The sequence below is a fragment of the Peromyscus maniculatus genome, chromosome 4, assembly GCF_049852395.1.
Source record: "Peromyscus maniculatus bairdii isolate BWxNUB_F1_BW_parent chromosome 4, HU_Pman_BW_mat_3.1, whole genome shotgun sequence".
Classification (NCBI taxonomy): domain Eukaryota; kingdom Metazoa; phylum Chordata; class Mammalia; order Rodentia; family Cricetidae; genus Peromyscus; species Peromyscus maniculatus.
In genome coordinates, this window is record NC_134855.1 from 27290788 (window position 1) to 27304908 (window position 14121).

At 35.6% G+C, this 14121-nt stretch overlaps 1 protein-coding gene across 6 annotated transcripts in view; it reads right to left on the bottom strand.

Moving 5' to 3' along the window:
* The window catches only part of Orc4 (origin recognition complex subunit 4), a 45306-nt gene that overhangs the window by 27389 nt on the left and 3796 nt on the right, over positions 1 to 14121 (bottom strand). For 4 of the 6 annotated variants that reach the window (XM_015993055.3, XM_015993053.3, XM_006974290.4 and 1 more), the window contains exons 2-6: positions 6917 to 6990; positions 4821 to 4897; positions 3956 to 4046; positions 618 to 693; positions 177 to 262 (exon numbers count right to left, since the gene is read on the bottom strand). In XM_015993055.3, coding sequence (XP_015848541.1) covers positions 177 to 262; positions 618 to 693; positions 3956 to 4046; positions 4821 to 4897; positions 6917 to 6973 — 387 coding nt within the window. In that variant the 5' untranslated portion in view covers positions 6974 to 6990. Of the gene's footprint in view, positions 1 to 176; positions 263 to 617; positions 694 to 3955; positions 4047 to 4820; positions 4898 to 6653; positions 6824 to 6916; positions 6991 to 14121 lie in introns of all 6 variants that reach the window. The other 2 variants (XM_076569430.1, XM_042275266.2) reach the window with 1 other exon arrangement.

Below are 14121 nucleotides of genomic sequence, written 5' to 3' on the forward strand. Positions count from 1 at the left end.
AGTCAAACAGGGAAACAGTTTAATGAGAAATTTGAACACTATACATACATACATACATACATACATACATACATACATACACACACATATATGTATATATACATATATACATAAAATAACTTTCTAATATGTTTCTCCTAACTTTCCAGAAATAAAATATGTGAAAAGATACTTACAAAAACTTTATCTCCAACTACATTTTCTAGATTTAATTGCCTTGTGATCTCTTTCAAAGCAATTTTGTCATTTATCTGCAGCAGTCCTGAAATACAGCCCAATTAAAAGTGTCTAATTAAAATGATGCAAATATCTGACATGGATTGTTTTTCCAGGTAAATGTTTTCTAATGCTTTTTAAATTTAATTAGAAAGAAAATAATCAGCCTGCTAGTTCACATTACTTATTCTAATAATATGATAATAATAGAACCATTCCCTTGAGACAGTACTGTTTTAAGAAAAAACTTTAAAAAAAAGTTCTAATACACTTTCCTTTATTTCATTTCTAAAGGCTCTTAAACTTGCAATCAGACTAAAACACAAATGAATTTATTTTTATAATATGTAAACCTATGTAGTTTGCATCATTTCTTAGTAGGAAAATAATGATATACTCACCATTTAGGTGAACTTGTAACACATTTTCACTCACTTCTCTTATTTTCATGAGTTCTTTCAAAGCATGATTTATTAACTAAATATGAAAATATGCAAAATGTTTAATATTGAAAAATGAAATGAAGCCATTGTCCCTTTTAAACCATGAATACAAAGAATCAAATATAAGCAAATAAATCACTTTATAGCTAAAAGGTTTACATATATAGAACCTATTATGTCTAAGTCTTAAGATAACCGAGCCTAAGAGATACTATACTACCTAAACTTGTAATAAACTTTAGAAACAACCTGAAAGGTTTCTATACATTACAGATTAAACTATTGTCCTATGTGATCTTTATGTCTCAGTACTTTTTACTATTCATATTACATTTACTATTTACATTTGCTCTAGTCGGTATCACTGAAAGAACTTAAAAGTAATGGAAAAAATAAATACGAACAGTTGCAAAAAGTTTGTCCTCCCATGTCAATTCTATGGAATACTGTTAAATACTCTGCACACTGTCATGAAATAAGGAAGAGCAATTAGTTAAACAGAAAAAAAGAAAGTATTTGCTCATGGCTAAATAAGGAGAAAAAAAACATAGTTTGCTGGATGTGGTGGCACAAGCCTGTAATCCCAGCACTCAGGAGGTGGAGGCAGGAAACTAAGAAACTGAAGGGCCAATGTGAGCTATGTGAGATTGTTTCACAACCAACCAACAAATAAATCCAAACAAACACAAAACAATAGGAAAGTAAAAGGAAAAAGCTGCAACTAAAAGATTACTACTAATAATTACTATGAAAATATACTCAGAAGGTATTACAATGTCTCAAAATGTTTAATTATAGGCTTTAACAATGGCTGTGTCACATAATTCTATTTTTCTAACATTTGAGGTATCTTACATACCATATACAACTGTTGTGATTATCACTGCATGCCTATTAAATTTGTAAATGAGAAAATTAAGGAAAACTTCAAATGAGGAATAAGGACTATTCCTTCTATTCAAAATATAAATGCTCCAGGAAGACAGACATAAGTAAATTAGCGTAGCTAGACAAGTTAAGCAAAGACAAAAACAAACAAACAAAAAACCAAACAAAACAAAAAAACCCACCACTTTAATAAAACAGAACATAACTGGTAAACTATTTTTAGCAATAAAAGAGATTTATATTTGCAATATGCTAAAGCTATCTGTCACCACAACAACATTGTGCAAAAGGACTAACAAAATTTTTATACACATTTTAAGTTGCTGGTTTTCACAAAAAGATAGTAAACAGAAACTATTTTAGGTATAGCTGTGTGGATTTTAAAAAACAGGGAATTCTCCTTTAAATCACAGGTATCCTAGATCTAGATCCCTTCAAAACCAACCTCTCCAGGTACAACTGTCCAACTACTTTAGTAGCTGAGCTGAGAAGTAACATTAAAAAAGCCCATCAGGGGCAAGATGGTGCTTTTCTGCCTTTGGATCAGCCCCAAACTGTATGAGAACATCCATATATCATATAAACTTTTTCCCTTAAAACACCATTTTCGACATATTTTTTAAAAGTATTGCATTGTGTGCTGCCTCCTAACTCTTATGTATCACTGACATAAACATTTTATTTGGTTACCATTTTCTGTTTCAATTAATGAATCACACTATTAGAAAACATTTCAAATCCTTTAAAGAACAGACATTAATAAAACTTTCATTTCACACAGACTTGCTTCCTTGCATTTGTTCATTACTGGTGTACTATTCACAATAAGCACAAAGGAAAAGCAAATGTGTCCTAGTAAGCCATGGATATCTGGGATTTCTGATTTGATAACTTAGCCACTTATACAACCAAAAATTGCAGAAAATCTTGTCCCAGGATTTTCCCCAGGGGGGAAAAAAAAAAACTGAGCAAAATCCATGCAATTCTAAGGGAAGCAAGAAAATAAAAAAACAAAAATTCTTGAGCAAAAATATTATCCCCAGGCATTTAGTAAGTTATGTAAAACAATTAAAACCACAAACGTATTTTACATAGTCCTCTTGTTGAAAAAAAAGTAAAACCAAAATTCCAGTAAGTCAAATGCAAAAGAAAACTACAACTGAGCACAAGGACCAAAGCAAGTTAGAGACAAAACACTTCCAAAAATGTGAAAAGTCTGAAACAGTAAAAAAGTTGTTAAAAACCAATATTGTGCTTTATACAATGGAAACATTAGCAAAAATAAAAATCTAATTTCCTCATCTTTAGAATCAACAGACACTGTTTTAAAAAATAGACATAATTTTAATTTACTATTTTAAACGTGTATTTACTAGAAACTAAAATCCATTCAACAAGTTATTAATTTGGTACTAAAAAATACTAGAAAAATACAATTTATACAACTCAGCACCTTAAAACTAAACATTAATACGCTCAAATTTTGATGTATATATGTTTCCTATATTGTACAAAAAGAACAAATGTGTGTGTGGGGTGCATTTTTTTTCTGAGGTTAACTAACCAAATATAGAGATAAAGTATGACATAAATATTGAGGGCATAAACAGATACTAAAGATTTGTTTAAAAGTTAATAATAAAGTGTAAAAGGTAAAAAATGCAGGTGGGGAGCATAATGGCCTAATATATATAAAAGAGATTAAACCAAACTTTGAGGTTTGAAGTAAAGAATACCCAAAAAGGTCACAGGTTTGGGTATAGATGGCATGGAGGGTAAAGTGCCTACTGCAAAGTGTGTGGTCCTGAGTTGGGATCCAAAGAATCCATGTGTGTGGCAGCAGGCAGTTATATTCTTGGTGACAGATAGGAGGAGACAGGAGAATACCTGAAAGATTATAGGCCAATATCCTGAGAAGAGAACATGAAAGAGGACCCCCAGTCTCAAAATAGGTGGAACATGAGGACCACGGATCAACACCAAAGTTATCCACTGACCTCTACACACACCATGGCTTATATGTGCACACATGCACACCATGGACCATGGACAGACAGACAGACACAGACACACACACACACTCGGGAATGGGTACAATGTATGGGCAGTTCAAAGTCAGAACGGCTTGTTTCTTTGTCAACTGGCAGTCTCAAATATAATATGAGGGACAAAAGACAATGACAGAACCAATACTGAGAAAAAACTTGTCACCGTGAGAAATGATTCGGTTAAAAAAGGCAAGAGCAACTTCAATACTACATCCTAAATTTGTGCATGTCTACTGCGATCTAAAGGGAATAGAAAACAGAATACTGAAGTCTAATGAAATGAAAAACATTGTCAGTGTCATCTGATGAAAGAAACCTCAAATGGTTATTAAAGCAATGATACACGAGAAAATTTTTTACCATGGTCTTTCCTGATCCTCGTGGCCCAACAATGAGTACAGAGTTACTTTCTCCATTGATAACAGTTCTTTTGAGGAGGTCAATTAAATACCTAAAATGATATGAAAAGGTGAAAAATTTAAAAATTAAGGTACAAAAATTTACTGAGTCATACCTTTAAAAAGCTAAATTTCGCCGGGCGGTGGTGGCGCACGCCTTTAATCTCAGCACTCGGGAGGCAGAGCCAGGTGGATCTCTGTGAGTTCAAGGCCAGCCTGGACTACCAAGTGAGTCCCAGGAGAGGCGCAAAGCTACACAGAGAAACCCTGTCTTGAAAGAGCAAAAAAAAAAAAAAAAAAAAAAAAAAAAAGCTAAATTTCAAGGCACACATTACTTTTCTCCTTTGGGCTCTTTAGGTTGTGAAGATCTAAATTTTCCTGTATAGAATACTGAGAAAAAAACATAGTCCATTTGAGACTTTATAGAGACCTGAGGAGAAAACCCAGGAAGGTTTGAATTTATTGGGTTTCATAGTAGTAGAGAATAACGGACAATCATGCTAATTTTTAGGTCCCTTGGGCTTACAGTAACTATTTTTGCTGGCACTTTGCTCATCATTATCTGAGCTGGCTGCCACATGTTAATGACAAGAATGTCAGAATTTTCTGAAAAATATCAGATAATAGACAGAAAAGAGTGTTAAGGGACCTTTTCATTATATACGTACTTGTATGTGTTCTTGTTTCACAATAGTCAGCATTTCTATATATAAAACATAACTTCAACCTCATTATTTAAGATAAAATCTGTGTATGACTAGAATTTACAAAACTTGGAGAACAGATGGAAATATATTTATAATAGAGGAGCTGACAGCTAGACTTACTTGTATTGTAGATTCACTCCAAATAGGTTACTATGTGGACTCTGATGACAAAATCTTTCACGTAAAATTCTTTGTACCTGATAAACATAAGATGCAAAAAATTAAAATATTATATATGCAATAAAAGTAAAGTTTATTTCTAGCAGTCAGGAACTGAATAAATACTAACAACTCTGGCATTTTTGTGAGTTATAAAACTAGATTCATTTACCTAGTCTCAGATAAATAATGATAATTTGGGAATGAACATGTCAATGAATTGGAGAATTATTTCAATGTATAATCAACTTGAAGGTTGATCTCATGTAAGGAATGAATTACGTTCTTTAGTTTGTATAGAATGTCATCCAAAGAACAAAGACAAGAAGAAACCTAGCAATGCAATCCAATCCAATAATTAATGCCAGTGCAACTCCATAGCCAATGGTCTCTCTAGATATTAACATACCTAAAATGGCTTAGCTTAGTCACTATCAATCTGTACCTGCTTTAATTTCAGGATTCTACAGAAAACTAAACTTAAAGGTTCATGTAGTTTTAAGTACCCATTAGGTTTTGGGCACAGAAGTACTACAAGGATATGATTCAAAAAAGACCCTGCAAAAAAGGCAGAACAAAATGACAAATTCAAGTAACAAACTACAAAACAGTAAATACTAGATCAACCTACAAGCCAGTATTCAATTATGTGAAAGAAATGACATTTAACTATTCTATAAGTAAGTAATAAGACCTGGTGCTTGAGCTGGCTTTTTGAAGCCTATTACCTATGGTGGAACACCTTGCACAGTCTTGATGCAGGGGGAGGGGCTTGGACTGTGTCAACTGAATGACCAGGCTTTGCTGACTTTTCATGGGAGGCCTTACCTTTTCAGAGGGAATGGGAGGTGAGTTGTGGGAGGGAGGCTGGGGGTGCAGTGGGAGGAGGGAAGAGAGGGGGATCTGTGGTTGGTATGTAAAATGAATAAAAAATTTCTTAATAAAGGAAAAAAAAAAAAGAAAAAGGTAAGTAATAAGGCCTATGGCTGTAGTTCCAGGATAAACCTACCGCTTAGTATAGGTTTATATGTCTAGGCCCTGGTTTCTACCACCATAACTGCAAAAATAAATAAAATACCTAAATAAGTGAAAATAAATTTAAAAAAAAAGGAAAAGAAAAAGAAAAGACATCACTGGAGCGAACTAAAAAATGAATTTGTTAAGAGTAACTGATTTCAAATTGGTCTTAGAATTATTGTCTTAGACTTAGCTGGGAAAAAAAAAGTCAAAATAATCAAGTCGCCTTTTAAAAAGCAAGCCAGTGTAAAGTGCTTCCTTTTCTGAATCTGGGGCTAATACAGTAGTCACTCAGGGACAGGGTATGGTGGAAGACTGACTCTTCTTTCTCCTTTTGCCACCAGGAGCATGTGGCTCAGGACAGCACTTGTCTTGCATGCTCAAAGCTCTGGGGATATCCCCAGCACTGCCCTTGCCCCTGCCAAGGAAGCACATTCAAACTGAAAAGGAAAAAATAAAACTTCTCCAATTTAAGATGACACAATGTTGAACATTAAAAAACTCCAAAATAAAGTAAAAAACAGTAATATTTAATGACTTCTGCAATATATTAGTATTAATTATATTTTTACAAACTATGACCAAAACAAAGATGAAATTAAGAAGTTTCATATATAACAGAAACTAAAAAGAACAAAAAATACTTTAGAATATATTTAATAGAAGTGCAAACCTTGTATCTGAATATTTAACTAAATTTAAACTAGACTATTTTAGAAAGACATAGTAAAAGTTGGATTCAACTATCCAAATACAAAGGGTAAAGTTACACAGCACCTTTAGACATCAAACTTCATGGGACAGATGCCTTCAAGAACTTCAACAATAACAACATGGTGTATCATTTCATATACAAGTGTCCAATTTGGAGAAACTTATTTTTACCCATTGTTTTCAGGAACTTATAAAGATATCTCCCCTGAGAATGTAAAGCAGCCTATAAAGTGCTAAGGGAAAACAGACAAACAAACCAGGTCAAAAAGATGGTTAGCTTTCTGTTCATCTTTAGCAAGGACCTGATATTAAAGGAGCATACTCACCTCTGATAGACACTCTGCATGTATTATACTGTTGCTCTTTGTTTTACGATTGCTCATTTCGACCAACTCAAATCCTAAAAAAAAAAAATAAGAACAGGATGAATAAACACTGTCTGCTTTAGTTATTTAAAAATTACATTTACAGAATCAGATACAAATTCTTAAATGTAAAACATGCTTAAAAATTTCAAACAAAAAACCTACAACCGTTTCCATTTGTTCATGTACAGGCTTATTTGGCACTCTCATAATTAACAAGGTTCTCCTGACTATTCCTCCCTTTCTCTTAAAGTTCAAATATACTTCTTTCATACAGAATGTTTCTCTTACCCAACCATGCAATGGAATCATTCGTACAGAACACCTTCCATTTCTTGTTCTACTCAAGAATACTACACAATTGACAAACCAAGGTTTAATGTCTTAGTCCAAGAAAACACAACACATGGCTGAATTAAATGACAAAGACAACTCAGTTTTAAAAACTGAATTCAGAAATGAGTAATACATATCGGAGAGCACAAGCTTAAATTAAGACGGAACTGAAAACCTTAATAGCCCAAATAGAAAACTGAGAGAAAATCTTTTTAGTAGAATGGATCAAGAAAAACAGACTATTAGAACTTGAAGTAGAAGACTTGGACTAGGAAGCAAAGAAAACGGGATTGGGGCCGACAACATGAAAAGAACAGTGGAACAAACACCATGAAAAGATCAAATCTTAAATTACAGACATAGATGAAGACAAGAATTCAAAGTCAGTGGAATAAACCAGATCTTCAAAAACAATTACAGAAGAAAAGTTCCCCAAATTAAGGAAATATATAAAGATGTGTCTTCCTTAAGGTTTCTATTGCTGCGATGAAAGATAAATAACCAAAAAGGAAGTTGGGAAGGAAAGAGTCTATTAGGCTTACACTTCAGCACTGCTGTTCATTACTGAAGGAAGTCAGGGCAGGAACTCCAACAGGATCCCAAAGGATCCTGGAGGCAGGAGCTGATGAAGAAGCCATGGAGGGCAGCTGCCTACTGGCTGCTCCCCATGGCTTGCTTAGCCCACTTTCTTATAGAACCCAGGACCAGCAGCCCACAGATGGCACCAACCACCATGGTCTAGGCCCTCCCTCATTGATCACTAAATGAGAAAATGCCTTACAGCTGAATCTCAAGAAGGTATTTCCTTAACTGAGGCTCTTTCCTTTGATGACTCTAGCTTGTGTCAAATTGACACATAAAACCAGACATTGCAGGATACAAGAAGCATACAGAACACCAAGTAGGACTAGAAAAAAAGGCCCTTATGGCACATTATAGTTAAATCATTAAATAAAAAACAAGGAGAGGGTACTGAAAGGAAGGAGAAAGAAGAGGAGGAAGAGGGGAGAGGAGGAGAGGGGGAGAGGAGGAAGAGAAGAAGGAATAAGAAAGGAGAAGGAAGGAAAGAGAAGAAGGGAGGGGGAGACAAAGATGAAGATGAAGAAAAATCAACCACAAGTTATCTATGAAGGAAACATACCACAATAATAGCTGATTTCTCAATGGAAACTTTTAAAGCCAAGAGGCTTGGAGAAGTTGTAAAAGATTACAGATGCCAACCTAGAATACTGTATGCAGCAAAACTACCTATAATAGTTGAAGTAGAAAAAAAATGTTCTGTGAATGAAACGAATGAAACAAGTTAAAATAATTCATGTCCTAAGTCCAATTAGGTAGCTGTAGGTTACTGCCAAGATATAAGTTCTACTGGACTTTTAAGGATAGTATAGGCTTGGTCTTAGTACCTGTGCTGGTATTATTGGTAACTGTGCTCAGAAAATCTTTCCCTGTGCTAAGTTCAAGCCTATTCTCACTTTCTCTTCTATCAGATTCAGGGTTGTCTGGTCCTATGCTGGGGTCTTTGATCCATCTGCATTTTTCTATATTCAGACATCAAATTTGCCCAGTACCATTTGTTGAAGATGCTGTCTTTTCTACAATGTTGTGTTTTTAGCTTCTTTGTCAAAAATAATGTGTCCATAGTTGTGTGTATGTATTTGTCTGGGTCTTAAATTTGACTCCATTAATCAAAGTGTCTGTTTTCATGCCAATACCACACTGTATTACCTGAAATCTGGGATGGTGATACCTCCAACATTTTTAAAAAAGTATTATTCAGGATTGTTTTGCCTATCCTTTTTTTGTGTGTATGTATTTCAATATGAGCCCGAAAACTCTTTTTTCATTTCTGTGATGAATTGTGTTGGAATTTTAATGAGGATTGAGTTGAATTTGTAATTTCTTTTGGTAGAATGGCAATTTTCACAATTATACTTTCACCCATCCATGAGCATAGGAGACCCTTCGATCTGCTGTCTTCTTCAATTTCTTTCTTCAGTGTCTTAAAGTTTTAATTACAGGAGTCTTTCACTGGCTTGGTTAGTTTCTTATCTGGGCTGACAGTACTCCCAAGAGCCAAAGACAAAAACTCTAATAGCAGACATAGGAAGCCCTCTTTTGAACTGTTGGCCAAGGCTATCTACTAGTTCTAAAACATATAGCCTACTGCTGTTGTCTTTGTCCACCACCAAAGTGGAATCCCCATTGCTGAAGATAGCATGCACTTCAGAAACAGGGCCCAAAGACCTCTGAGCTTGAACTGACCTGAATGCCTTCTCCCTGAGAACTAGTATTCATGATACCAGAAGGTGCCACATAAGCTTCAAAAGGAGGGAAGCAATCAATAGTCATACCCAGTTATGACACCTATGAATCACGTCAGGAACCAGCATGGTACCACACATATTTGTGTGGTCACCATCTGCTCTCTAACTGGACTTAAGACTCACTCAAGAAAGGGATACCAGCCCAGTACTAGAAAGCTAGTAACTACTCAGAACTGGTGAAATCATGGTTATTTGGGGAGAATCTACAACCATCAATCTACTAAAGCAGCATAATCCCTAATGACAATCTATAAACACTTGTTTTTATACCCAAAGATAAGTGAAGTCCTCACACTTCATTAAGGAAACTTTTCTTTTTGAAAAAGATGGAGATCACTACAAAAAACCACAACCAATCAAAATGTGGAGTTGTGGAGCCTAGTTCCAATGGCTATATATACAAAATATTCCAAGCACCTAAGACTCAGCGAACATTGTGTAACTGGGAAAGATTTTAAGAGCCAAAATATCAGGGAGTTTGCTGTAGGACTATGTCTCCTAGAAAAATTAGAAGCTATACCCCTAAGGTCTCACTAGCATGCCTGTCCAAATGTAACCTGAAACAAGGATGACACCAATGGACATTCCAAACTGGACTGGGAAAGGCCTACAAGACCTCAACACAACACAAAGAACTATAGGCAACTTAGTAAAGTAAGGAGTGGGAGAGGTGGTTGTGGTGGTTTGAGTAAGAATGGCCCCATAGGCTCATACATGTGTCCTTGGAGTAGGTATTGCCTTGTTGAAAGAAATGTGTCATTGGGAGTAAACTTTGAGGTTTCAAAAGCCTGTGCAAGGCCCAATCTCTCTTTTACTCTCTTGGTCTTAGGGTCAATATGCATGGCTCTTAGCCACTGCTCCAGAGCAATGTATGCCTGCATTGCTCCCCACGATTGCTGGGGATGTCTTTCTGTATGCTGTGAATGTGTTGCTCTGATTGATTGATAAATAAAACGCTGACTGGTCAGTAGCCAGGCAGGAAGTACAGTAGAGGCGGGATAAGCAGAGAGGAGAATGCTGGGAGGAGGAAGGCTGAGTCAGGAGACTCTGCCAGCCACTGCCGCCATGAGAAACAAGATGTAAAGTACCAGTAAGTCATAGGCCACGTGGCAACTTATAGATGAATAGAAATGGGTTAATTTAAGATATAAGAACTAGATAACAAAATGCCTGCCACAGCCATACAGTTTACAAGTACTATGTCTCTGTGTGTTTACTTGGGTCTGAGCGGTTGCAGCTGGAGCGGGACTGGAGAAAACTCCAACTACAGATGATAATGGACTAAATCTCTGAAACTGTAAGCAAGCTCCCAACTAAATGCCTTCTTTTGTAAGACTAGCCTTTGTCATGGTGTTTCATTACAGTAATAGTAACCCTAACTAAGATAGTGGTCTTCCCCAGGTAGGTCGTCATCAACTGGTCATCCAGTGCCAAATGGTCAAATGCGAAATCAAATTTGCTTCTATGGTACAAGAAGCAAGATATTAAAACTATTAAATATTTTTAATCAATTTGTTTCCTGTTTCAGGTAGTAATTTCAAAGGTAAAAATCACTACGTCTTGTGGCAGCCAAAGCTGTAATTCTGTATTTTAGAATCCAAGTCAAGAGAAGCATGGTAAATTCAACGCCAGCCTAGGTAACATAAAGCCTGGGACTGCATAGGAAAATCTTGTCTCAAAAGAAACAAAGAAGCAAAATAGACAAAAGATGATGTATTTCTACATGGTTTATACTTAAACCTGCCTCACAACTCTTTGTTAAAGGGAAACTAAAATATTTTGGTCTTTACTTGGCACTTTGCTTAGTCCAGGAAGGTTACGAGGATGGGTGTCACAGCCTGTATTTCCTGTCTCAGAACATTTTTCAGTTATTTTGGCAAATTCTTCTGGTATTAAACTATACAGCTTTAAATAATACTGTTTTTCAATTTTAGGAATTACTATTAAGGCTGATGTAGATTTATCATCTTAATACAAGTATCCCAAACATGTAAATGTCTTCACTATATGAGATATGAGACATTAGTATATGGTAATGGAAATATATGACTTACAGTTTGATGTATCAAGAAGTTGAATCTCAGCAACATGAGAAAAAAGGTGATATACAATAATATACAATCTGTTTTCATATACTAAAAAAAGGCTAACTACCTATACATTCTTATTGACATAGGTGATTAAGAATGCTAAAAGGAAAACTAAAGACCAGTGAACATACTCTCACTGATATTTTATTTCTGGATGGCTGTTCAGTGTTTCTGTAATTTCTAAGTATCACTTTTTTTCCAGTGATATTTGTCAATGTATCCTTCCAACATATTCAGAAGAATCAAGAACTTCTATCACTTACACTATACACAACAAAGAGTATATATGAGGTTTAAAGTTATGGTAAAGGCAAACTAGACGGATCATCTTGCAAGGTCCAAAACATGCACAGATGCACACACTTGACAATAAAAGAAATAAAGCAATCTGAAATTACAAACCAAAATCTAAAAAGAGGTAAATCAGAAATAACTCCCATATTTAGTTACTTCTATGCTGATGACATATACAAAATATATGGCCAATAAAAAGGCTTACTCACTTAAGGCTTTGCTGGATTATTAAAACACCAGAGCTCAATGCCCACCAAAGGTGGGTACTCAGACAATCACCCACTTAAGTTAAGAAATTAAGGGCACCAAATCAGGGTAAGGATGGCAAGATTTCAACAAAATTTTAAGTCCTGCTAAATGTTATCTATATATCAGGAAATTCCAAGATTTGGATATGAATAAAGTCATTTATAACTGATAACCCTAGGAATCTTTCCTAGAATAGTGTGATGTCTCAAAAATACCATTATCTTGTACCTTACATATTCCTGTAGTAGTACCTTTTCATCAGGACTGCCAGCCTGTAAATAACAACCCAGAGATTTAGTAATAATTATGAAAGTTTGGCCTTTAGCTTAGGCTTGTCCCCAACTAACTCTTATAACTCAAAATTAACCTGCTTCTATTAATCTACATTCTGCTCAACTGTGGCTCAGTTACCTCTGCTCTGTACCCTTATGCCAGACTTCCTCAGAGTCTCACGGCATCTCAGAACCCTAGATTATCTCCTTGTCCTCTCTCTCCCCAGAAATCCCACCTACCCTTTTCTGCCTAGCTATTGGCCACTCAGCTCTTTATTAAACCAATCAAAAGGCACCTTGGCAAAGATACATCTTCACAGCATACAAAAAGATTATCCTACAACATATTCCTGTAATTTCCCAAAGGCCACAGCTGGAACAGATACCCAAGAAATAAAACATTGTAAATCAGCAGAAACATTCAAAAAATTTTAGAACCTGAACTTCTTGTCAAAGACAACAAATTAACTATAAATACATGCAAATGAAAGTCAAGGATGTGGTTGATAGATTGGGTATACCAATAAACTTATCTGGGGATCAGAGAAGAGAACAGCAACTATATTAAACATAGAGGTTAGGCAGTGGTAGCACATGCCTTTAATCCTAACATTCCAGAGGCAGAGGTCTATCCTCATCTCTGGGAATTCAAGGCCACACAGGAAACAGAGCCAGGCACGGTGGCACACGTCTTTAATCCTAGGACTTGACATCTGATGTCTTGCTTGGGAAAGACACATGCCTTTAATTCCAGGAAATGATGGCAGGAAGCAGAAAGGTATAAAAGGCATGAAGGCCTGGAACTAGAGACTTTTAAGCTTTTAGGCCTTTAAGCAGTTCAACTGAGATCCATTCCAGTGAGGACTCAGACTTTCAGTTTAAGGAAACAAGATCAGCTGAGGAGTTGGCAAGGTGAGGTTGGCTGTGGCTTGTTGTTTCTCTGATCTTTCAGAATTTATCCAAATAGCTGGTTCCAAGTTATTTCTATTTAGAAGACCTTTTAAGATTCATGTTACATGAGGAGGTAATTACTAGCAGTTCATTTTATGCTTTTACAAAGATAATGATATATCGATACCAGAATCCACAAAGACTCTAAAGCATAACAAAGAATTCTAGCCCCCCTCATCACAGTAAAATCATAGCAAACAGAGTATTTTTCAAAAATAAAACAATTTTCAAGCTGGGTGGTGATGGCGCACACTTTTAATCCCAGCACTCAGGAGGCAAAGCCAGGCAGATCTCTGTGAGTTTGAGGCCCGCCTGGGCTACAAAGTTACACTCTCAAACTCTGTCTCTGAAAAGAAAAAAATTCTCTCAATGCACCAGGAATTAGATTGAGAGCTAATTTCTGGAAGTAACAGAAGAAAAAATACAACAAAACAAACAAAACACTCCAAAAAACAAACAAAAAAACAAAAACCAGTAGAATGTCTTCAAAGTGGTGAAAAACAATCACAAAGCTGCTAGAAACCTTAACTCCTCAAAAAACAAAGGCAAAATAAGGGCTTAGAAGCAAAGAAGAGATGTAGTTGGTTGTCTGCATTAAGAAACTTCCACAGACTATACTGAAATAAAAGGAAAAAGATACCAAAAGG